General features: G+C 45.4%; 2 protein-coding genes across 21 annotated transcripts in view; one reads left to right on the plus strand and one right to left on the minus strand.

Annotated features, from left to right (window-relative positions):
- The window catches only part of SCRN1 (secernin 1), a 71,345-nt gene extending 52,870 nt beyond the window's left edge, over window positions 1–18,475 (plus strand). For 13 of the 20 annotated variants that reach the window (XM_081534857.1, XM_081534860.1, XM_081534869.1 and 10 more), the window contains 3 exons: window positions 809–974; window positions 9,218–9,398; window positions 11,732–15,747. In XM_081534857.1, coding sequence (XP_081390983.1) covers window positions 809–974; window positions 9,218–9,398; window positions 11,732–11,890 — 506 coding nt within the window. In that variant the 3' untranslated portion in view covers window positions 11,891–15,747. Of the gene's footprint in view, window positions 1–808; window positions 975–9,217; window positions 9,399–11,731; window positions 15,748–18,278 lie in introns of those variants that run through there. The other 7 variants (XM_081534863.1, XM_081534862.1, XM_081534864.1 and 4 more) reach the window with 1 other exon arrangement.
- A 568-nt stretch (window positions 18,476–19,043) lies between these two features.
- WIPF3 (WAS/WASL interacting protein family member 3) overlaps window positions 19,044–26,070 on the minus strand; it is a 79,013-nt gene continuing 71,986 nt past the window's right edge. Inside the window, exons 8-9 of the mRNA XM_081534847.1 lie at window positions 23,242–23,318; window positions 19,044–21,227 (exon numbers count right to left, since the gene is read on the minus strand). Coding sequence (XP_081390973.1) covers window positions 21,204–21,227; window positions 23,242–23,318 — 101 coding nt within the window. The 3' untranslated portion in view covers window positions 19,044–21,203. The remainder of the gene's footprint in view (window positions 21,228–23,241; window positions 23,319–26,070) is intronic.

Raw genomic sequence — 26,070 nt, forward strand, 5'->3', positions numbered from 1 at the left:
TGCAATGTGTTATCCATGGAGATATTTACAAAGAGGATATGAGTTGTGGTAGCGAAGTTTAAGGCACCTTTTCCCTATGTGTTGCTTTGATTTGATCTTTGTGAATACAGATTGAAAAAAATACCATTTTAATGAATTACCAACAGAGGGAGAAAGTGAAGAACCAGAATCCTATGTAGTGAAAGATTTGTTAGTCTATTTATCTGAAGTCAGAACGAATAGTCCTCATGGTTCTCAATATTTGAAAGACTTCTCCGTGTATATTTCCCACTGTAGAGAGGTCATTACCTAGATATAATACTAACTATAACCAGCAGGATTATACTAGAGAGCTCGCTTGGTGCTCTGCATAGATTGTATACTTTCTTATGAATATCATTCTGTTGCATATTGTACTAGTTGAGGAATTGCTAAGTGCTGTAACAAAAAGACCCCAAAATAATGTGGTTCAAAAAATGCACCTTTATTTCTCTCCCATAGTCCAGATGTATATAGACAGTCCAGGGTGGGTGGGTTATTTTACCTCAACATGTGACTTTCTTTTGTGGTCCACTCACTGGCATCTCCCAGCCAGCAGGAAAGGAGGAAAAAGAATGAAGGGCAAGCATTCCTTTGTGTAGATGTGATGGGCAAGTTGCACACATCGTTTCTGCTTACCTCTTATTGGTCAAGATCTGTCCTGTGACCACACCTAAAGTAGGGCTGTTCTGTTCCCAGCTATAATTTCAGGGGTTCTGTTACTCAAAGGGGAAATAACTAATGGATTTTGGTTAGCAGCTTGCTTCCTCCCTCTCTTTTTTCTTTACAGAAAGCATCACTGTGCAGACTATGATTGATGTCCTGCGGGACAAAGCCAGTGGAGTCTGCGTAGATTCTGAGTCTTTCCTCACCACAGCCAGTGTCGTGTCTGTCCTGCCTCAGAACAGAAGCTTGCCATGCATCCACTACTTCACTGGGACCCCAGATCCTTCCAGGTTTGTCCGAAACATAGTCGCACAGCTGGCAAGTGTGTGCTTCCCTTGAGAGCTCACCCAGTAATCACACCCTGAATTCCTGCCCTTCCCTATATATACAGTCACATTTTTCGATATCACCATGGCCACTGCAGCACAAGAGCTGTGAAAAAGGGAAGTTCTTGGCTTTTATCACGTAATGTTCATCACAATCATGTAATCAAATTGTTTTAAATTCAACAAACATTTATTAATATATATTATGGGCCAGGCATTGTGCTGTATATGAGGGATGCAAATATAAATAAAACTCAGTGAGACAGAAGAGATACAGGAAAGCTCAGGATTGATCAGAAGCACCAGTTGCTATGAGTTAGAGGACAAAATGGCCCAGAGACAAGTCACACATTGCAGCCACTTCAAGGGCACTGGCCTCTTTAAGACATTGTGTTTTAGGGCATTGCTTCCTGCCCACACACTTCAGCAAAGGGCTTATGGCCTCTAGAATAAACCACCTGAAGTTGAATTCCACCTCTATCACTTAGTATTAATAGCTGGTAAGTCCCTTAACCTCCCTAAGCTTGTGTCTGTCCTATACAATGGGCACAATCCCAGACTGTACTTTTATATGCTTGTTGGGAGGATTAAATGAGATAACCCAAGTAAATGCATAATAGGTTTAGCTATTATTTAAGACTATCTCTGGTCTACCTGGCAGATAGCAGCCCTTCTCAGTAGCTTTCAGTCCTGCACACCAAGATCATGCCACTGGTAACTTAGACACAACCATCGTGACTTCTAAATGATCAGAATCACCTGAGGGGAGTTTTTGAAAAATACAGATGTCTTGACCCAAACCTTTTGTGTCAGGAATTTTAAGGTGGGCTTAGGAGTCTGTCCAGTAAGTCTGATTCCTCAGCCTGGAGGGCTCTAGAAGACTGCCCATCCCAATAGGATCTCTGGTATTTTTCACATGTTCCATTGGCTGAAAACCATCATCATTTGAGTATCGGGTGTCAAACCTTTGACTCTGCTACCAGGGAATCTGTAGCTGTTTGATTTCATTCCCTTTCCAGCTGAAAATACTTACTCTCCCCTTACTGTTTCAGGAATACAGGCAATGGCAGTGCCCAGCCAGGGACTGTGTCTTAGATGACTCAGGGGAGAAGCCAAATATCTTTCTTGACTCTTTGGCCTCACTGTAGATCCAATATAAGTAGATCTTTCTAGCAGGACCTATTAAATCCCTTATAAACTATCCGTAGTTTTTCATTCACTCATTTATTCATTGAATAAGTACTTGTTAGGCACCTGCTGTGTACCAAATATTATGCTTATTGCATGCTAGAGACTAACTGTTTACAAGATAAAAGGTAGCACAAAGGAGACGATGAAGGGGAAACCACAGAGGAAGAACTCTTGAGCACTGGTGTCGTGAGAGGAGGGGTTTGTTAGGTGCTGAAAGCGGGAATGACATTCTGGGTGGGAGGGAACAGTATGTGCAAAGGCACAGAGGCATGAGCCAGCATGGCAGCCCTTGCAGCTGTGCATCCTTTTATAGTTTGAGTTTCCATCCCTCTCCCCACTCCCCCAGTACCTCCCAAGCCCAGCATGGGCCCTCTGCTGGCCTCTTACCCGGAGCCTCACCCACTCACCAGTATTCCAGGCAGCCTCTCAGGACACGCCTCTTGTTTGACTCGGGCTTCTTTCTCTTGATTTTATCTCCCAGTTAGGAATTCCTGGTTCTGTGGCCCCACTCCCACCCCCTTTTCGGTCTATCAGGTCTGGGGCTTGTCGTTCCTCTCCGTGGTGTCCTTCCTTTCCCTTGTGGATGCTGGCCTTGCTTGCTGGTGGCTTTTGTGAGCACGCTGTGCTGGCCCACAGGGATACGTGTAGGCTTTCAGAGTCTGTCTGGAACATCCTGTCAAGGTCTTTAGACATTGTTCTTCAGGGAACAGGAGCCTTTGAAGGAGTGGATTGAACTGAAGAGTGACCACAACAGCCCCCTTGGTTCCTGACATCTCAGACACCTGCTCCAGCTGTGCTTAGAAGAGAGAGCTTTGTGGTGCCAGGACGTGAAGATAAAGTAATTCTGTTTCCTAGGCCATAGGACACAGCCCAATGCAATTCTAAAAATGCGCTGAAAAATAGCTTTCTAATATCTAAAAGTGAAAATTTCAAGTAATTTTAAAAGAAAATTATTCATGGTTAAATTAACTGAGAAGACCTTAAAGGCTATTAAGTGCTTCCTGGAAGACATTCATTTTAATCTCCTACTGTTAAATGAACTACATTGCCTACTATGACTATAAAACTGTCAGATTTTTTTTCTCCTATTCAACATTTCAATGTTTCTTTGTAATTGGGCATGCTCACCATTTTGTATTTTGTCAGCAGGAAGCATAACTACCTACTCTTGCGTTTTTAGGTAATAAAATTAGGGAAATTTTAGCTGGCTTCTGCTAATGCTAAAAACATTAGAGCGATGTTTGCAGGAAACAGTTTCAGAGCAGTGGCCTTGCAAAGATTATGATCAAAGAAGACTGTTACTTATCCTCTCAATTAATGCTAGAAACCGAAGGACATGATCTTACTGTTGTTCTGTCTGCTTAAGCACTTCTTGGCTCTTTGCTCACTGTATTAATTATAGATCCTTTTCTCAAAATAGCTTGTTCTCATAGTCCCCTATTTTCTTCCTCCTTCCCTCCTTTCTCTCCCTCCTAATTTGTACCAGGTATTATGTAAGTTTGCGAGTTGGAGGCAGATACAAAAGCCAGAGTTTGAGAGATAGAAGGAGATGCAGAAGAACTTTAATTTTATTGAGCAGGCAAATTCCATCATGTAATATATTCTGATGAGTCAGCTGGTGCCTCGGTTATCCATATAGTGACACTGACTTTAGTGCACCAGTTCTAACCATTTGCTTCGTGGAAGCCAATATCTGTTAAAGCTTCATTGGTGTGAAGGATTGGGAAGGGAAAGAGCAGAGAGGTAGCTTTGCATTTTGAGACAGTGTAATTTCCAAGTTCCATTGCTGTGCTGGAGTTTGTGAGAGCTGATGATGTCATGTCTTCCCAACCCTGTGTTCAGTAATGTCACACGGGTAGCTTGAAAAGGGCCCTAGTGAGTGTGTTTATACTGTGGAAATAGCAGACACTATGAATTAGGGCTTATTGCTTCCACTACTTAGAAGCTCTCACATTTGAGAAAACACAAATATTCAAGATACAGGAGGATAAACCAAGTGGAGGAAAGAATTAAAAGTATTTCTATTTTAAATATTAGAAGGCTGTTTCCCAATGCATTTCTTTAACTTCATTAGGCCGTGTAATTCAGCCTGGAAAACAGAAAATAGGGGAGAAGTTCTAGGAAAAGAGGGTCTTTGACTCACTTTATGGCAGGGAACTGGAGAGATGCAAGGGATACAGGGTGTGTGTGCGTGTGTGTGGTGTTTTCTTCCTCTTCTCCCAGGTACTAGGCTTGAGAGTCTACGTTGCATCAGTTGAGACTGTCTCATCTGGTTAATTCAAATGTCAGTGACAAGCGGAACCTTTTCATTATTGGAGATAATGTTATAGACATGTGGTTTATGTAAATACAGGGCCTCAACCTGCATGGACAACACCCAGCTGAGGGCCTTGTGTAAAATAGCCCTCCCTTTGATTTCATTCCTAGTCTCCCAACAGTATCTTTTTCCTCTCTCCCACCCCACGGTTTTGACTTTTCAAAACCTCCCAGGGTATCTGGGTCCAGCCTGAAGGGCGTTCCAGGCTCCAGAAGTACTAGTTCTCTTTCCCTCTAAATGGAAACGCCCTTCACAGATAGGTTCTGCTTTCAGCCACATGCGGCTTTGGCTATATGATTAAAGTGACTCACAGCCCAGGTGGGGTGACCTGTGGATGAACCATTCAGAGGGACACCTGCAATTGTAGGAAACTGGTTCTTCCAGGCCCATATCGGATTGGTTTAAAGTTCAGCAGATTCATCCAAGCAGGGGCCTTTTTGTTTCTGTTTTTGTGCGAGCAGATCCACCAGGGACTCCAGGGCAGAAGTTAAGCCCATCACTCAGGGAGTTTCTGCATCATCAGTAAGAGCACAGCCATGTTTGAAGTAAGAAATGTGAGCTGGCCAGTCATGCTAGAATTCTGTGTCAGAGCCAACCATGAACCACTCTTGGGGTGCTCGGTATGAGTGATGAACTGGGCCCCACCCTGGCTGGGTGTGCTGGGAGGGGTGGTCATGACCCACATGGCAGTCCAGCTGGCTAGATATATGGCCATGATCAAGTCATTTCATCTCTCTGAACATACATTCATTAAAGTGGCATTTAAGCTATCATCTGAGGTTCACTTTTGGGAAAATGTCAGAGTATCTTCTCACCTATTTGGATTTTTATGCGATTTTCTGTAATGTTTGGTAAGAAATCAAAACATTTGGAAACCACTGAGTTTTCCATGTTGCCCTTTTCTGGATCTATAGACATAAGTGATCAGGATAGAATTATAGATAATTCCCACATTCTGGTATATTATTGCAGTTTATTATGGCAATAATTTTATTTATTCAGTTTCAAAAAAGAATCTCTCTTTAACCATTTGATGGTAAAATAATCCAGCTGCCAGTGCAGGAGACACAGATTCAGTCCCTGGGTCAGAAAGATCCCCTGGAGGAGGAAATGGCAACCCACTCCAGTATTCTTACCTGGAAAATCCCATGGACAGAGGAGCCTGGCAGGCTACAGTCCATGGGGTCGCAAAGAGATGACACGACCAAGTGAGGACAACCACCTGACGAGTATATACTTCATGTTTTTAGCAGCTGAGGATGCTGAGTTCCTTATAGACTTTGGAAAAAAAATTTCTTGGAGGACTTTGGCTGCTTTAGAATATTATAGAAACCTCATCATATTATTAACTTACTTATTTTTAAAGTTAAAATGGATGGATGGGAGGGATAAACATATAGTCCCTCCTGTCTTACAAATGCCACCAGACACTCTCTCACTGATGTTAAACTAACCTCCACATGCCAATGAGTGTGGACCGGCTTGAGGTTCCATCAGGCAGGGGGTTTTGACATTTTTTTTTTTTACTCTGCTGTTATCTTGTGTATTGGGTGCAGAAGACCAGAACTGTGCTTAGCATGAACTTCTTGAAAACACAGGTTCATAAGCCTCATGACGTAGAAAGAGAAATAGCACATTAGCTTTAGCAGCTGAAAGGGAGAGATCATTTCAGCCTATTGAGAGACAGAGAGGGAAAATGATGGGCGGGCCCCACAGTTGGTCAGAGGTCAAGAGGGGATACACACCCGCATTCGGAGTCCAGCCTAGTTCCCTGCCCTGCTGTGGTGAGGCAAGCAGACCTAGACAGTTGCTCAGGAGGACCTTGTGCCATGGTTCTCTCCATGGGGCCAGTTTCAGGATGGTCCTGAGCCGCATAGTAAGTAAAGCACCGAGTTCCAGAAATTAAATGACATGCTTGCCTATGAAACATTATTCGAACTGGGACTTTTGAGAGGTGGAGAAGAGAGGTTCAGTTGGGGGATTGTATGGGATACAGAAGTGAGCACTGTCTGTGTGGCCTGGGGCCAGTGTGAAGTGGGAGAACCCCTGTCCCAAGGGGTCTCCTCGGCAGCCTAGGCTCAGTGGCTCTGCTGGACACTGCCGATCCTCTGACTTGCCATGGTTGAGCCTGCTCCAGCCTCACCGCCAAGTCCCAGCTGAAGCCCATGGGAGCCCTGGCTCTGTCCCCTCTCTGTGTGACACCAGGCCTAGGGAGGAGGTGTGAACTAGGCAGGCTCTGGGCTGCAGGGTCCCTCAGGGGATCTCAGTGCAGGCCTAGGGGGCTGCAGGAGGCTTCCAGTCTGCTAGAAGACGGTGTGTGCACACTGACTTTTCAGGAAACCCTGAGGGCTGTCAGGCCCGGAAGGGTAGGACGCTTGCCTGCTGTGAGGCTGCTGTGTTGTCTGAGACCAGGGGGGCCCGGAGGCAAGTTAGTTCTGGATGTCTCTCTGCTGTACTCTCCCTTACCACTGCCTCTTCTATCCCTCCCCATCCATTACCCTCTTCCAGTAAACCCTCAAAATGCTCTCAACCAAATGACCAATTGGAGAATTCAACTCCATGGGATCAAAATTCTGTAGACATTTAAAAATTTTGCATTATTTCCTTCCACTTTCAACAGTCACCCACTTGACATTCAGGAGGAGGGAAGAGAAGTGCTGCATTTTCAGGAGGCAGTAGCAAGTGGTAGTGAGTGTTCCCTCTGTATAAGGTAGCTCCTGGTATCTCAGGGAGGGAAGGATTTTGGGAGGACTTGGCCTTGTGGAATTAGGTCCAGCCCATGTGCCTATGCCTCATACTTTTCGGAAGATTCCCTGGAGAAGGGCATGGCAACCCGCTCCAGTATTCTTGCCTGGAAAATCCCATGGACAGAGGACCCTGGCAGGATACTGTCCATGGGGTCACAAAGAGTCGGACACAACTGAGTGACTAAACTCAATTTTCATCCACTTCACAAGCTTAGGATGCAACTGCTTTCAGTATTCAAATGATATTGCTGCTGCTAAGTCGCGTCAGTCGTGTCCGACTCTGTGCGACCCCAGAGATGGCAGCCCACCAGGCTCCCCCGTCCCTGGGATTCTCCAGGCAAGAACACTGGAATGGGTTGCCATTTCCTTCTCCAGTGCATGAAAGGGAAAAGTGAAAGTGAAGTCGCTCAGTCGTGTCCAACTCTTAGCGACCCCATGGACCGTAGCCTACCAGGCTCCTCCGTCCATGGGATTTTCCAGGCAAGAGTACTGGAGTGGGGTGCCATTTGCCTTCTCTGCAAATGAAATTAAGATGAGCTTAAGTATCTTTCATGCTGTGATCAGGGCCTGCCTTTCTCTCACCTGAGTCCTTTCTCCTTGATAACCTCAGGGAACTAATCTGAGGGGTGGCTGCTGTTTACTGTTGTCTCTGGTCATGCTCCTTAGACTTGGATGTCATCAGTCCCCTGGGGACCTTCACAAGCAGGTTCTAGTCAGCAGGATGGGGGTGGGGCCTGAGGGTGATACTGATGCTCAAGTCCAAGGACACAGTTTGGGTGCAAGGGTCATGGGTTCCCAGTGCTTTGCAGATGGTGGTGTATGTGAAAATGTGTGGCACACTGGCAAAGCTGCTTTGGCTGCCTGTAGCTCAAGGACCTCAGGAGTCAGGGATTCAACTTCCCAGCTCACTTCTCACCCATTGGAGGCACAGAGTGGGTCAAGGTGCACTAAGAGGACAGAGAATAACCCCAATCGAAGCCATACACCTGGGTGTGGGTGTGTGTCTCATTCTCTCCGATTGTTTTTGCAGGTGCCCCCGTGGTGTGATTGAAAACAGGCCACCCTTGGGGCCCAGAGGTGCCTGTGCTCCCCTGGAACACTGTTTTTGATCCAGCTGTGTTCTTTCTGGGTGCAGAGCCAGGAGAGTAAAGCTCTCTCCCTGCTGTTTTAGTCAGCTGTGGTCACCACAGACCCCATCAGCCTAGAATCCCAAGATGCAGTTTCTTAGATACCTGGCTGTTTCGGGGTGTGTGCACATCTGCAGGGATGTTGCTGTGTGCCCAGGTATGCACAGGTATACACACGCATACATGTGCACACACACATGGGCACTTGTATACAGAGCCGTGTCCTCTAAGTTACACCCATTGTGCCAAAAGAGCCGAATCAAAGAGTTCTTGCTTTAGCCGCCTACTAAACCCTCGGCTGCCCTCTCACACAACCAGACTTCTGTTCTCTATGGCATGCCCTCTCTGGGGCCCCTGGGATTCTGTTTTGGTCATCTGTCTTCATCTGTGCCCTCCTTGAGTCTGTCAGAGATATTCCAAACATTTTCAAATAAGGTAGAACCTAAAAAAAAAAAAGATGAGGTCTCAGACCCTGCCTTTCCAGGGAGCCTCTTTCCGTGGACTCTGGTGGCAAAAGACTAACTCAGATCAGTGGCCTGTTGCGCCGTTTCCTCAAAGCACCACGTGTGTGTTCATGGACCTGAAAGGAGCTCTCAAATGGCCTTCCCAGAACAAAGCTAGTCTGTGTCGATGTCACTGTAAATAGAACACTTTGCAACTTATAATCGGCAGTTAGTTTTATTAAAATAGTCACTAAAATATGCAGTTGGCTCTGTCTCTCTCGGGAGGCACCCACCCGCCACCCGCCATGAACTGACCCCGGGAATGTTTGCTGTCCTCAGGCCCTGAACTTGATTTGGCTGAAGCACTCTCCTTTCTCTCCAGGTCCATATTCAAGCCTTTCATCTTTGTGGATGATGTAAAACTCGTCCCCAAAGCACAGTCTCCCTGTTTTGGGGACGACGACCCTGCCAAAAAGGAGCCTCGGTTCCAGGAGAAGCCAGACCGCCGGCACGAGCTGTACAGGGCGCATGAGTGGGCCCGGGCCGTCCTGGAGAGTGATGAGGTGAGCCTGACGGGGGCCCTGGGAGCCGGTGAGGTCCCCAGGAAGGAGACCAGAAAGCAGATAACAAGCTCATCATTTTCCTGCTCTCCAGCCAGTCTGCTTCCAGAAACCCAGGCTCCCGAGACCCTCACTAGAATGCTGGTGGTAATTGTTCCAGCCGGCCTCTCGAAACCCAGTGAAAGCAAGCCTCCACATTTGATGTTATTCAAAATGCAGTGGCCTAAGAATATCCTTCTTTTACTTACTGTCCACTTGGGAATAACAGAAATGTGCAGTACTAGTTGGGAGAACTGGTTTTCTGCTGTCAGAAATTCTTTGTGTACTTTTGGAGGTAAAAAGTTATATTATGGCAGCACTTTAAAGATGGAATCATAGTTTTTTTTTTTTAAGTGATTCTTCAAAAAAATCCCTGGAGATGGTTGGTGGTAATGCTTGTATAACAGTGTGAATGTATTTATGCCACTGAACTGTATGCTTAAAAATGGTTAAAAATGGTAAATTTTAAGTTTTGTTTATTTTTTCCATGTAAAAAGTTTTTAAATTAATGGTCAGTTTTAAAATAGTTATTCTTCAAAGTGCAACCCTCCCTCCTTCACCCAAAACTTTGGTTAATAAAGTTACATCAATTCAAACAAGAGAAATATTCAATAGATGCCCATAGCAGCCATTAGTGATAGGCTTTCAAGTAAAATCCAAGCCTATATATTTTTTAAACAATTTTGGCTGTGCTGGGTCTTCACTGAACATTTCTCTCTAGTTGTGGGATGTGGGCTCTAGAGTGCAGGCTCAGTAGCTGTGGCACACGGGCTTTGTTGCCCCATGCCATGTGGGATCTTAGTTCCCTGACCAGGGATTGGACCTGCATCCCCTGCACTAGGAGGGGGATTCTCAACCCCTGGACCACCAGGGAAGTCCCTCCAGGCTTCTATTTTGCTGACAGAGAAGGAAGGAACATAGTTGTTAGATGCTCATCTGCTTCCCAAGCATTTATTTAACAACTTGGAAAGTTCCATTTTGTCTTGAAAAGAGGGACATCTTATAGGGAATTGGTGCACATATTTTGCATGGACTGAGTAAGCTTATTCTCTTACATCTGGTATAGTGGATTTTATAAAAAGGATATAAAGAAGGACAACATAAACAGTAAATCCAAGTGCGTTCAGAAAGCATCTCTGAGAAGGGTAGTCTCAGTGTTTCTAGAACTTGCTCTTCTTTGCCCCAGAAGTGACCATTCTGACATGTAAAAGTCACACAGTTATTTGACATTTGTCTTCCTTGCCAGATGCGTCCCCAGAACCTGAATGCTGCCACTGCACTGCATGGAGCTCTGTCCAGGGCTGCCTGCCCTGATTGCTGATGGTGTATGTTTTAAGTGGATGACAGTAAACCCGAGTAGGGGGAAAATGTCACTCCCTGATGTGCGGTTTTCTGGTTATTTGGCAAATGAAGGCAGGGGTAGGAAGGCCCATGTGTTCTGAGGCATCCTACACAAAATTTCCAAGAGATGAGATAGATGAGGCTGGGTGGACTTCGAAATTTGGAAATGACCATTGGTTTGAGTTAAGGCAGCACTGGGAGATGGTGGATGAATGGTGCCATCCATTTCTCTGTCTGGGACTAACTGGACAAATGAAAGCTTCTCACTGTCATCCACTGTGAATGAGTGACTCTCACTTGGAAGAAGAGATGTCACCCCCTCAGAAGAAAAAGTGAATTGGGGATAGACATGCCATTCACAGATCCATTTATTCATTCAAAAGGCATTGTTGAGAGTGCCTCCTCTGTCCCACAGAGGAACGTAGAGATCAATCTAGTTCTTACTCCCTGGGTGATTATGGTCTAACGGGGGGCGCAGGCAAGTAGACAGACCATCACAAGACAGGAAGAGAACAGCCATGGCAGAAGGAAAGGCATTGTATGGGGGAGCCCAGAGGAAGGGCATTCTGAAGGTGGGCACGAGCTGACCAAGTGTTGGCAGGGAGCAGGGTGGCCTGTGCAGTGGCGAGAAGGAGTATCATGGGTTGGAGGAAGGCAACTAATTCAGTCTGGCTGCAGAGAAAGGAGATGCGGGAGGCAAGACAGGAGGTGAGACAAGCAGGAGCCTTGTGGGCTACAGAGGACCTTTCCCTCTGTCACTCAGGAGTCTGGATTGCATCCAGAATGCAGTGAGAACTCTGTAAGTATTCCAGGCGGAGCAGTGGCATCACTACTTGGGGACTTCAGAAGCACCCTGTGGCAGTCTTGCAGGAAGCCCGCTGAATGGAGTGGGGGTGGGCCCTCAGGGGGCTTTCAGCATCCACTGCAGTGGCCCCCACTGTTTTTGTCCTTTTCAGGAGCAAGGTCAGAAGCTGAGGAAGACGATGCTGGAACTAGAGAAGCAAGGCCTGGAAGCCATGGAGGAAATCCTGACCAGCAGTGACCCCCTGGACCCCACCGAAGTGGGGGATCTCTTCTATGACTGTGTGGACACGGAGATTAAGTTCTTTAAGTGAAGTAAGCGTTCCCTATCCCCTTGTTATTTAAAATTTCCCACCTTACTAAATTACCAGCAAAACAAACCACTCTCCTGTCCGAGTAAAATGAGAAAGTTCAGATGCGTCAAAGTCACACTGTCCCCTTGGGTTCTGCCTTGAACCTCACAACGCCGCCCCCTTCTTCTGCAGCGTAGATCCCCTCCTCCTGCAGTGTAATGTGTATCCCCTTGCCTGTTGTCCGATCATATGACTGATTGTGGATTTTAAGCTGCTATTGTTGTATTTCAGTGACAATGGACACATTAGCCTTTTCATGGGAGGACTAGAGTCCATCAAAGCCGTGAAAGACAGGCTCCATGGCACCAAGTTTGAGGGAAAGGCAAAATCTCTTGAAGTCTTACTCTTTCAGTAGTGGTTTCTTTCAGGTTAACAAAAGGCGTTTGTCTGGCCCTGAGCTCTTGTGTGCGTGTGCCCGAGGGAGGCTTCCACTGGGCCACTGAGTGCAGGCCAGTAACGCAGAATGCCCCCAGCTGTGTCTTCTGAGATGTAAAACAAGTGGGAAGGAATGAAGGGGGCTCCACTGGCTCCAGGCACAGCTCCATCCGGATTCTCTTGATCCGAAAGAACCTGTGTACGGTGCTTGTGTGCAGTGGATCCACACAGACGGCTTCCACCTGCTGTGTGAGCTGGAACCTGCCCCGCCATCCCCTAGGGATTCAGGGGCGGCTGCACAGGTAACATCCCTGATCAGGGCGTGGCTCTCCTACAAGGCAAGGGGCTGTCCCTGCCGCTCACCCGCTGCACAGATGCGCTTGTGTCTTGAAATGATTCTGGGCCTAGTTACCGCCATCTAGTTTAGGATTAATTAAATGGCCCTGTGGCAGAGTTCCACCCCACAAAGCTGCAAATTTCTCAGCTAATGAGGGAAGGAAAAGGAGAAACTTTTGGCTGTTTAGATTGCAGTTAAAGTAGCTGGAATCTGAGCAGCCACCCCATTATCTCAGCAGAGACTTTAATTAAACTGATTTGTTCCCCATGTTGTGGGCGCATGAAGGATCTAACTTACCAGCAGAGCTCAGGAGAGCGTAAGAAGAAGACCAGATGGGCTCAGCACAGGGAAGACAGAGGGCAGGAAGGCGACAGATGGATGGAGAAGCACTTCGCTCCAGGGGACAGTCCCACCCCCGCCCTTCCTGCCCAACCCTGTTATAGCCCACAAAGCTGTGGAGAAAGCACCTGGCTTGCCCTGATCTTTCCCTTTATTCTTCACGCCCCACATGGCCCGGTAGCCACTTTCAGGCTAGTAGCTGAAGTGGACAGGTGGTGGTGGTGGCAGGGGTCTTACCTCCAGCTATTGAAACTCTCAACCACTCTTCACGTAGACAGAGGCAGAGATGAGGAGGAGAGGTGTACATGTTAATATAGCAGTGGGTGGGAGGGCTGCAGCATCATTTCTCTGGCCTAACCTGTACCATCTGGGCCTAGTCACCTTCCCTGGGGATAGGTATTTGCAAATGGAAATACTGTGAGTATCAGGAGTCTTGGAAGTGACTTCAAGTTAGACTCCTTTTCCAGCTGCAATGTATAATATGCCATGAGAGCTGGAGAGGAATTGGGTCCCAGACACAGAAGTGGACACTGAGGGTCACAGGTGTTATTGGAACAAATCTTTTTTCCTATTAGCTCCCTTGTAAGGGTATAGGCATAAGAGCACTGTGAGTTTTTGCCCAGAAGTTTTGAAAATTCTGTATGTAAAATCACTGTGAGTGATGAGACATGGGAGCAATATTTGAGCTGAAAAAATTAACAACAATCATTCACAGCAGCTTGTGGTTGCTGAATTTTGTCTGGGTTTGGCCTGGGCTTTCACTGAGAGCTTAGGATCTCCTCTTAGGTGGCATGGCCATTCTGAGAGTGTCTGTCTACAGCTGCTGAGTGGGGAAGGGCAAGGCTTGAGGAGGACCCAGGCATCTCATCCCCTCCCAAGCCCACCTGCTGAGTGGCTATTTAAAACAAGATGATGCAAAAAGCCACTGTGAAGTTCTACCATGTGGTCTCTCCTTCCCCTGTCATAGAAACAGTTCATCAGACCTGGCATGTCTGAGACACTCAAGGTGATTAGGGGTTTCAGCAAAAGAAGTCTAGTGAGAATAAATTACCCAGAGACTAGCTTTCATTATTATGGGCCAAGCAAAGGTCACGGATAACCCAACCAGCCTTATGCCATTACCCAGCCATTGTGCAGTGGTAAACAACAATGACCACTTCTGTTAAGGACATTGACCTTAGTCCAGCAACCCAGAAAAAGACCAACTATAACTAAGAGCTGTGTGGGTTAACGCTATTATCACAATTGTGATGCCACTATCGTACCACTAGAGGGCGGGGCAGCCCTTTCGTGGCAGAAGTTAAAGAGGCTGGGATGCTTTTATTAGACTTGTACAGAGGTGTACAGTTAAAGCAGAGGTGTACAGTTAAAGCTTGAATAATAGCAGTGGACAGATTCTTTGTGCATTGGGATGCATGGGGAAAGACAAGAAGAGAACAAAGAATCTGCTGATGTGGATGTTCACTTCTAGTAACAGTTTGAAATATGCAGTTGGATTTTGAGGACACTTGTTGGGGGGATGTTTGTTTTTAAATGCTCCTAACAGACTCTGTTTTTGCTTTTAAATGCTCCTAACAGACTCTGTTTTTGAAAAATGCTTATCATTACATGGATAATTTCTTGACCAGGGATTGATTTTCTAAAGGCAGTATGGGGACAATGAATATGTAAGGTGAAATATGAAAATTAATGTTTAAAGGTCAGTGTGTAAATAGCTTCCTAAAATACCATTTGTGTATCCATTACGGTTTGGGGGAAGGGAGGGGGCTGTGCATGCTTTGTGCAGAAAGAAGACGTGGCCTTGAAGGACAGACTCTCTCCCCTGTTCTCACACCCCATAACCAAACATAAGCTAGTTAGTCTTGGCTAGTAGATGGGATTTACCACTCACTCTTAAGGAGGAGCAGAAGCTCCAGTAAAAGTAAATTAGCAAAGCAGAAGTAGTACGCCTTCATCCTTGGAGGTGGTCTGGAATTTTAGGTAGAATAAGGACATACTTGAAATTATGGTGATTCTTTAGTGCCCAGTAACATAAGACAGTGTTATTATTAGAAAGAGTCATTCTTATAAGCTAACAGAGCAAGTGTGTGCCTATTAGATATTAGCAGTGAAGTTCCTTCACTTTTGGATGGATTATTAGGTGTAAAAAAGAATTATCAATGAGGCAAACTCCTTTGCTCCCTGCTGTCATCCCAAGTGGGTCCAGTTGTTACACAGTTCTGCCCAGCCCAGCAGGAAAGCCAGGTGGGGCCAGTGTCTCTGTTAAGAAACCACTGACTGCATTCTTGACTGAGGAGTGGTCCAGTCATTTCTGCGGAAGGTCTTCAGCTGAGCTTTCCCGAGGAGGGAGGGGGGGGGCGGGGCGGCAGGTCACCCAGCCCAGCACTGCCTGTGCTTCCCTGTAGCTGTGGCCTTTCATTCCACATGGTCTTAAGTCTCAGCTCCTCTCCTGTGGTTTGTGTCAAACGTGCTTTATCTGATTGAGTCCAAACATCCCAAGATGTCACATGCTGATTTCTTGTGGGGATGAATATGTATATGTTTGCGATCATGTTGTGAGAAGTTAAATGTGCGAGCTGGAAAATGCTAGGGGCAGGGAATAATAAAAAAGGAGAACCTTTCTGTTTCCTGCAGTGGGAACTGACTGTGTCGTCTTAATAGCCTTTTGTACAAATATCTACAAACCAGATAACTTTCCCATCCAGTGCTTGCCCTTGAAATTGTCTCTAAATACATCAAACATACAATAAAAACATACTAAAATTAATGTCCCATGGCCTCTTCTGTCTTGTGTTTCATTAATAAATGCGAGCATTGGCCACAACATAGAAAATATATGAAAGGGGATATATTTTATGACTGGAATCTTTGGAAAACCCAATCAGTTAAGCATTTTCTTCATTTATCCATTTTGTGGATAAATTCACTCATTAAAATAAACACAAAACCATGACATACCACCTCACACCCGTCAGGATGGTTATCAAGAAAACAGAAAATTTGTGTTGGTAAGGATGTGGAGAAATTGTAACCCTCTGCACTGTTGATGGGGATATAAAATGGTACAGCTGATATGGAAAACAATATGGAGGTTTCTCAAAAAATTAAAAAGAAGCCATATAAGCCAACAATTTTATTTTTGAGTATATACTCAAAAGAGTTGAAGGTAGAATATCTCAAAGAGATTTTTTTACACCCATATTCATACTAGCATTAGTCATAATAACAATAAGAAGGTGGAAGCAAGCCAAGTATCCATCAATGAATGAATGGATAAATGATACATATAGGTAAGCAATGGGATATTCAGCCTTATAAAGGAAGGAAACTCTTGACACATGCTACAACACAGATGAGCCTCGAGGACATTATGTTAAATGAAATAAGCCACTCTCAAAAAAAGTTAAATATTATTTGATTCCACTTTTATGAATTACCAAGAGTAGTCAATCTCATAGAGCCTGAAAGTAGAATGGTGGTTGCCAGGTGCTGGAGGGGTGGGAAGGGAAATGGGGAGTCTTTGTTTAAGGGGTATTGAGTTTAAGTTTTGCAAGATGATAAAAGAGTTCTGGAGACTGGTCACACAACACAGTGAATTTGCTTAACATGACTGAACTGTACACTTAAAAATTACTAAAGTGGTAAATTTTATGTTAATGGATATTTTACCAAATTAAAAAAATCATCAGAATGGCTGGTGCCATCTATGCCAAGCGTCTTTATTTTAAAGCCATAGAAGCTCCATTAGAGGAAAGGATGCCACTTAAGAAAGAAACCAGCTCTTCCCACTCTTGTGACCTAGAAATGCCAGGTTACTTCGATGATTCTGTCTCCATGTGACAGGGAAATGCAACTGAATGTCTTGTTCTTGAAAATAGGACTTAGTCACTGGCAACAAATGACCTATGTCAAGGTCAGAGTAAATGATGACCCCATTTATATGACAAGGAACTGCTGACTCTATTTTTATTCTCAGCTTTTTTTCCATCAACATAAACTCCTGCAAAGTTCCAGGGTAACAGAGTGTGTATTAGTTTGCTAGGGCTGCCATAATAAAGGACCACAAACTGGGTGGCTATTTATTATCTCACAGTCTGGAGGCTAGAAGTCCAAGATTAAGGTGTTGGCAGAGTTGGTTCCTCCTGAGGGTTGTGAGGGAGAACCTGTCCACACCTCTGCCCTACCTTTTGGTGGTTTTCTGGCAATCTTCAGCATTTCCTGACTTGTAGAAGCATCACCCTAATCTCTGACTTCATACAGCATCCTCACTGTGTATATGTCTGTGCCCAAATTTCTCCTTTTTATAAGGATACCGGTCATATTGGATTAAAGGTCCACCGTACTTCAGCAGGACCTCATCTGAACTTACATCTGCAACAACTCTGTTCCTAAGTAAGGTTACTTTCTGAGGTATGGAGTTAGGAGTTGAACATGGGAAGTTTTGGAGGATGCAGTTCAGTTCGTAACAGGTGTGTGAAGGATGCCAGGCCTCCAGGGGCATGGTCTGAGAACCTGGAACTTGCTTCTGGAGTCCACAGCCTTTCCCATTAAGTTGCTCCCCTTCCCCTTCTAGGCACCACCTCTTCTAGCTGGAACTCCATGGGTTGCCTGGAACTATGGCCACTTCACCTACCTCCACAGTCAATGGCTTTAAAGTTCATCATCCATTTTGTCAGTTATCTTGGGCCATTGCTTTCCTTCTCCACTCAGATGGGCCCTTTTGGTCATGTGAGAGCTTATCTGTGCCTCTACTAATCAAGACAGCAGATAAAACAATTCAGGGCCTTAACTAATTCAGATGCAAAGTGTGTAGCAGCTAACTTTGAAATTAGCTTCTAGATGAGATTTATTTCAGGAGCATCTATGAATTGTAATTACTGCTATCTCCTTGTTATCCAACAGCAGAGCTAGGGATCTGAGCAGCTCAGTGAACATCTGCATGGAATGCCTGGGACACAGCCAGTGAGAGCTGAGTGAGACTGAACATGTAATAAGCAAACTGCTTGTACCCTGCAGTGTGTGTGTGTGTGTGCGCGCGCGCGCACCTGTGCACACTGATACCTGGGTCTGTTGTGACCTGAGGGTTAAAGGCTTGCCCAGGTGTTATGTTACTCCATCTTCACCACTATACACTTAAGGACATATTTATGCCCCTATATTACAGATGAGGAAACTGAGGCATAGACTGGTTAAACTTGTTACTTCCTAAACTTGTTAAGATGCAGAATCAAGATTCAGATCCATGTTTTCCCTGAAGCCAACATTTGTGTCAGGTAAACCTTATCTCCCCTGTACCAGGTTCCGAAGCGGGCACCTGAAGACACTATAATGGAGATGGCGATGAGACTGCTCCACACGGGAGATTTTCTAAGGCATTTGCTAAGCTGAGGGGGTGGTGCTGAGTGCACTTCAAGTTGAAAGCTGCTCCATTTCAACACAAGTTAGCAGAATTTGTAAGCATGTTTGATATTAATAAAAGTGAATAAGTATAGTGTTATCTGCTGCTGCTGCTGCTAAGTCACTTCAGTCATGTCCGACCCTATGCGACCCCATGGATGGCAGCCCACCAGGCTCCTCCGTCCATGGGATTCTCCAGGCAAGAACACTGGAGTGGGTTGCCATTTCCTTCTCCAATGCATGAAAGTGAAAAGTGAAAGTGAAGTTGCTCAGTCGTGTCTGACTCTTAGCGACCCCGTGGACTGCAGCCTACCAGGCTCGTCCGTCCATGAGATTTTCCAGGCAAGAGTACTGGAGTGGGGTGCCATTGCCTTCTCCGATAGTGTTATCTACTTGTTACAAAATACATTTGAATTTTTCCCATGCTTGGTTTTCTCAAATACCTATTCGTTTAATTAGCTACAAAAGTCAGGAAAACATTCTGTAGTTTAGTTTAGCTGTAGTTTAGCTCCAAAAAGAAAGGCCCCATTTCTAACAGAATGTTACAGCAAGTACTGGGACCTGTGTCAGTATCTTGTCTGAGCCCTTCTAATCCTTAAAGATGGTTGGCTTAGATTGGTGCTGGCGACTGTCAATCGGCTTTAATAAAGTAAACACCTGGAAGCATTCCCACTTATTAAAGTTTATTTAATACAAAGAAATAAATCTGCAGAGGGAAGATCAATAAATATAAAATACACGGGAAACACTGGGAGAGTCACAGACCACAGCGCTGGGGAGATTACTCGAGGATGGAGGGGCGCTCTGTTTGAGTTTGTGGTCCAGAAGTGAAGTATTTGTCCTGCCGCAAGAGTTCAAAGGGCAGGAATTCAGTGCTGGGTCTGGAGGAGAGATGTGATGCCAGATTCCTGAGATTTTTCCCTAATTGCAATTTTTGGTTTCTGCACGTTTCTTCCCTCTGACCTTGAATAGTTTTATTTTGAATTTCTATCCCAGTGGGTGCAGAACATCAGTGTGTAAACACCTCATCGGGGCAGGCAGTCTACTCCGAAGGTGGAACGGCTTTGGTCTAGCGCCTTCTTAATCATGATTGTTAAAAAACCCTTGTAATTATTTTGTACAGCTGGGAGAGAGGTGGAGTGGATACTGTTATATAAAAAAAGTTCTGACCTTTTGGAAACCTTGCAGAACCAATAAGACAGATCAGCTATATGCACAGCTGATGACCTGCAAAAGTTTCTTTTTCATTGATTTAGCTGTTACAGTTTGGCGTGATTTATTCCCCAGGGAAGGGAAGTTGACGTTGCTCAGTGGCTTCTGTTTGGAATCATGTACACAATGATGGTGGACACCATCTCAGGGTCAGTCTCCACTCCAGACAGGAGGTGGTGGATGCGGTCACATGTTTGCCAAAACCCCACTAACCGTCTGCCTTCTGCGCATGGCATGTTTTGGGCTTTACATCTTCAAGGTGTGAGGACATGAGTGGGCTGTTTCAAAGGAAACATTTTTCACTGTTTTCTTTCCACCTCTCCTGGATTTCCTTTAATCTGCAGCTATTTTGAGCACAGATGAGGGGTCAGTCTGCTTCTTTCTATTTTTCTCTCCTTCCTCAGTCACAGCTTTCCCTCCAAGGATGAGGTCAGGCAGCAAGCAAAAACACACTTTCATTCCCTTGCCAGCCCCAGAAAAAGGGCATAAGAGGAGTGGCCACAGGTCACAGCCAGTCCTGACCCATCCATATTCAGGGCTAGCTGAACTCATACACTTCTCCCCTCTAGAGGGGTGCCATCATAGGGACCGGGGGACTCAGACCAGCTCAGAAGGCTGCTAAGGTTTGCCTGATGGGTAGGTTCAGGTTCCCTAAGGATGGGCATGGGATACTTGATATTTGAGGCAGGCATTTCAGAATATGTTTTAGTCTACACTTTTTCATGTCATGCTTTCCATGATAAACCCTGCACTCGAAGGATGAAAAAGAAAAGATCTCTGAGACAGAATTAATGATGACTTATGCAGGTTTCTAATTTGTAGGGAACATACTGAAATCTCATTCAGCTCACCCCACCCTGGGTGCCAGGATGGGGGCTCAGAGGGACAGGAAGGACCATCGCAGAAACGTGGGCACGAGGGGCACTGTAAACAGTAAGAGTGTTGGCTACTTGCAGGACTGTTCAGTTACACAAGGGGCCCTGTGGTCGGCTGTGGAGGGACTGAGGCCACTCTTGCCTTCGATCTGCGTTATATTTACATGAGGCAGCAAAAGAATCCTTGTACTGCAGGACGGGAGCGGGACTTGGCGTCTTGTCCGCCGGGAGCCATGTGGCGGCATCTGGGTGAGGGCCACGCTACTCTCGGGGAGCTGCGTCATTCATAAGGCATTACCTGGTTTGATTTTGCAGTTTGTGTAATGAGACTAGAAAAATCATGCCAGTAAGAAGCCGTTGTGGATACTATGACTTTGGGAAACTAAGGAATCTTCTAAAAACGGTTCCGAGTCTAGGGAGGGCCAGCCGGCAGACATATTTACAGTCATGGAATGGACACTATGTGGTGGGACAAGGCTGTCACCTGTGCCAAGGTGCACTTTAAAAAATGGAGAAATCATGTGTGTGTGTTTTAAATTATTCAATTAATAGTCGACTATAATACTGATTTAAAGCCTGTGCAAAATACATATTTACAATAAATAAACGCTCCATTCAGAGCCTGTGTGTCAGCTGAATTACTACTTGAGAGTGTTGAGGTCTGACGTTCTCCTGGGGATGCCTGCCCTGCCACATGGACCCCCAGGGGGCTCACAGGACGTTGGCTTCATCCGTCTTCTCACCGGAGCGTCTTAAGCGCTAACTGTGGAAACACAACAGTGTTACCAGGTGGGGTCAGAGGTGAATGACCCACCCCCAGGGCTGGCTTTCCCTCATGCCTGAAAGGCTGCCAGGGTCTGATGGTTCTGTCATATGCAAGGTGCTGATCTTCACCCAGCGGGTCGTGGGTGGAAAAGGAATGAAAGTGTAGCTTGTTTTAGGTGGGGACCGAATGCCATAAAAAACATTTAAGGGACCAAGTACCAGCAGACTACTTGACGGGAAGCTCAAGGAAAGCTAAGAACTTGGTGGCGATCTCAAGACAAGGCAATGAAAAAGAGAGAAAGGGCCCCAGGCTTTCAGATTTCCTGTTTAGGGGGTCCTAGCCTTGCAGGGATCACTTGGGCTCTGGCCCATAAAAGAAGAGCACCCCCAGGGCACTGTTCACCATGTCTGAAACCCTGTGATTTCTCTGGGCAGTTTCTTTTTGCCTCACTGAAGTGAAAATGAATTAACATGGTGTCCACCTAGACATAAAGATCTTCTTGACTATGGGATGCCCAGGGCAGACTACAGTCCATCCTTGACTAGACTTTATGGGCTCAGAGGATTCAGATGTGCCTGCCATGAGGTTAGGGACCGGACAGTATGGAATGTTCCATCACGCTTATAACGTCTGAAGGTGAGGGTGACTCCTGTCCTGGCAATTCTGACATGCCAGGGAAAGAAGCAGTGAGGTCCAGTGGAAGAGCACTGGACAAGGAGTCAGAGGTCTGTGAGTGTGACCTCGGGTGAGTTCCTTAACCCTTCAGAGCTCGGTTTTCTCATGTGAAAAAAAGGCATTAAAGATGAATCTCTCCAGCTTATATCACAGAGTTGCTAAAAAGGATCCAACAAAATAGCATATGCAAGTTCTCTAAACAGTTGTATAATGTAGGGACTATTATTTTGATTATTACCATATTTTTCTGATCATAGGAGTAACGTATTTATTGTAGAAAATTCAGAAATTGCATAAATGCACTAATAAGTCAAATTCAGTCATAAGCTGGCAGGGTGAATACCTGTTAACAACTTTGTGTATATCCTTCCTATCTTTTTTTTTCCTTCTATATATATCCTTCTTCTCTGAACTACAATCATACACCCACCCAGTTTTAAACCTACAATCATCCGAGAATGTTTATTGCAGTTCTCAAAATGGGATCAGCCATGGTTAGTAGGGGAGGAGGGTGCTTGTCCTCCTTCAAGGAACCTTCACCTCCCCCAGCTTCCAGGAACCTAGTTCATTCCTTCTCACATCCCTTTCCTTCAGGTTCCAACCTAACCTGTGGGTGCCGCCCTTTTGCCACATAGCTCTGAAACTGGAGGCCAGGAGGGGACGAGAATCCCTGTTTTCAAAGAAACAAAGGGCCTTTAAAGATGAGACCCTGTCCTGTGCAGTGAGAAACGTCATCTCTGCCAGGTGAGAAAACACGCTGTGTTCCAGTCGCCTTGTGCGAGCATGAGGGTGTTTCTTCAAAGCCCGTCTGACCCTGGCAGCTCTCTGCTTCCCCCTCCCCACAGCTTTCCCCTAGCCACCAGCACTTGAATTTTGAGGCTAAATTGGTCAAGTTAAATGCCAGTGTTGATCGTGGAAACCCGCCCCCCTCCCCGGGGCAGGGGGTGGTGGTGGTGAGAAACCAGGTACTCTATAGATGACAGAGAATACTGAATTATGTTTTATGCATGTTACAGAGTTTTTCTCTTCAGGCTTCTCAGACCAGGGTAATGAGGGAAGAATGATGGCAGTGGACAGGGTGATGGTTGCAGAGGGATTCCCAGGGGTCCCACGTGCCAAAGCAGCTTCTGATGATTCCAGAGAAGCCCTCTTTCACTCTTCAGGTTTTGAAATTATGAGTGTTTCACCCCAGCTGGAAACACAGGTGCCCATGTGGCTTCTTCCCCCAGGTAAAACATGAAGCTATTAATACGAAGGGGAAAGCAAACCTCAACAACTGTGTGCTTCTTGAGGAGGTTTCCCGGTTTTACACTCAGTGACCAGAGAGCTCTGTTACCTGAGCGTTCCTGCCTTTGATGTCATCAGAGCTCTGCCCGCCCGCCTCGGTGTGGAGCCAGGGACCAGGTGTGCGGCCTAAAAGACACAGGAACCCTTTCACCATCTGTTGGCCATGGGCCGGCTGTGCGCTTCAGAGTCTGGCTCCGCCGGCACTCGGGGCAAAGGCGCAGGAACCAAGGGTAACGTGAGTCCGTCAACCCGAACCCCTTGGGCTCCTGGCCCTAGACTGTGTGTTCCACCCCCTGCTTCTCTGTCACAGACCGTGGATACAAAGGCATCATGTCCACTGTGCTGGAAGGAGAAGAAGTTATGAAGACCTCTCATCTAAATGCAGGTGAGCCTCTCAGCTCCGAACACCCCACCTGCTCCAGACTCGATTGTGCGTCCTGACCCCAGATGAGCTGGCGCCCTGCTAGTGATGTTTAAAAAAGGAGTAAAAAGTATGTGCTGACACAGCTCAGGCCCTGCCTGTGAGGATCCAACTCATTCTCTGAAACATGCTAGGTTTAAATATTACACAAGTTATAAATATATGAACATATATTCTCATAATTAAGAATTTGAAGAATATAGAAAAGATAATAGGGGAAAAACCCTAAAGAACTTCCTCTCTGCCTGCCCTTCTCTCTAGCCCAATTATTTATCCCAGAGTCACCGCTGCTAAAAGTTTGGTGTTTATCCCTCCAGCTTGGTATTTCTTTTTGGCATTTACTTACACAGATATGTATGGATATAGGCAGATATGTGGTTTGGTTGATCTAGCCAAGTTTTAAATCCACATTCCCAGCAATTCCAGAACTTTTTCTGTGAGCCAGGTAATACAAATGGTGTCCCTGTGTCTCTTTCTCTGCTGCATTTGGTACAAGACTTTTCTGTCTGCTTCTATCACAGTCTAGGAATTAAATATCCATGTCCCAAAGCCTTTAAAACAATTCATGCTGCTGTGCAACTTACAAATTAACATGAAAAGCAGAAATATCCATCACAGATTATTTATGATAGTAAAAAAACTGATAATCACCTGTATTCAAAAACAGTGTTTAGGAAATCTAGGGTTTGTTATCATATGATAGAGCACAAGCAGCCATCTGAGTGTCTACAAAGGCTCAAATAATTTGGGTTGATGTTTGAAATGTAGGAGAAAAAAGCAGGCTAGAAATTGTATAAATAGCAACACCTCAATTATTTAAATGGCTTCCCTGATAGCTCAGTTGGAAAAGAATACACGTGCAATTCAGGAGAACCTGGTTTGACTCCTAGGTCGGGAAGATCCCCTGGAGAAGGGATAGGCTACCCACTCCAATATTCTCAGGCTTCCCTTGTGGCTCAGCTGGTGAAGAATCTGCCTGCAATGTGGGAGGCCTGGGTTCAATCCCTGGCTTGGGAAGATCCCCTGGAAAAGGGAAATGCTACCCACTCCAGTATTCTGGCCTGGAGAATTCCATGGACTGTACAGTCCATGGGGTTGCAAAGTCAGACACAGCTGAGTGACTTTCACTTTCTTTCAACTATTTAAAAATCCGTTTAAAAATGTAAATAATATACTGAATTGATTTCTTTTGGATTTATTGCTCTTTAAAAGTCTCTTAAAAACACTTTTCAAGTTTTATACAAAATGAACATATAAGTCATCTTAAGAATCTGTTATGGTATGACATAGTTTTTTAAATGAACTGCCACATAGAAGGGTCTCTACAACTTACAAAACATTAATCCAATGGGTCCTGTAATTTTCATTACAATACTTTTAAAATTAATGAATGCATCTGTTCTAGGATAAAGATTTTGGGGGGGCAAATGGCATAGGAAGTACTAGTTTTTAGCCAAATTTGCATGGTCAGTTGCTGCAGTCGTGTCCAGCTCTTTGGGAACCCATGGACCGTAGCCCACCAGGCTCTTCTGTCCATGGGAATTTTCCTAGCAAGAATACTGGAGTGGGTATATACTCCTCCAGGGTATCTTCTCGACCCAGGGATTGAACATATATCTCCTGTGTCTCCTGCATTGCAGGCAGATTCTTTACTGCTGAGCCACCAGGGAAGCCCCTGTAAAAAGCAGAGACACTGATATACTTAATTCCATGTAGCAGAATGGCCCTGAAACTACTGTTCTTAGACTTACTCCAGTCTGCTACAGAAAAGCCTTCCTTTAGACCAAGGTTTCTTAACTTGGCTCTACTGACATTTGGAGCTGGATAATTCTTTGTTTTGGGGGGTGCTGCCTGTAGGTTGTAGATGATCTCACAGCCTTCTTAGTCTCTACCCACTAGATGCCAACAGCACATCCTCCACCCCCCAGGGACCATTTGAGTCAACAAAAAAATGTCTCCAGATTGTGCCAAATGTCCCCTGGGAGGCAAAAATCCCCTTTGAGAACAACTGGGCAACAAAACTAGCTTCTCCATAGGTAAACAGTGCCCACTAGTCGTAGGTAAACAGTGCCCACTAGTTTTTATAAATATGATGGGAAACAACAGCAGAGCTAAAGGATAACCAATTTCTTCATAAAACAGAAAAGAAAACTCTACATCTTATAAAAGAAATTTCACTGTTGCTAGAAAAGGGTGGCTGATACTTGCCAGGGTTACCTAAAATTCTTTTAATTCAAATATCTCCTTGGAGGGTGGCATCTCAAATATTCCCTTATGAGATGCTACTAGAATCTCTTAGAATTCAACAAGCAGAGTCCTTTTGCTTGAAATAGTCCTTCACATGGGCTATTTTCCTACAGGAGAGTATTTCAGATTCACTAAAATACTGCTTTTCAAACTTTTGGTACCACAATGTGCAGTAAGACTTTTTCCATTTCTATCCAATTACATGTTTCT

This window comes from Giraffa tippelskirchi, chromosome 10 (genome assembly GCF_054371585.1).
Source record: "Giraffa tippelskirchi isolate mGirTip1 chromosome 10, T2T-mGirTip1v1.2.pri, whole genome shotgun sequence".
Lineage (NCBI taxonomy): Eukaryota > Metazoa > Chordata > Mammalia > Artiodactyla > Giraffidae > Giraffa > Giraffa tippelskirchi.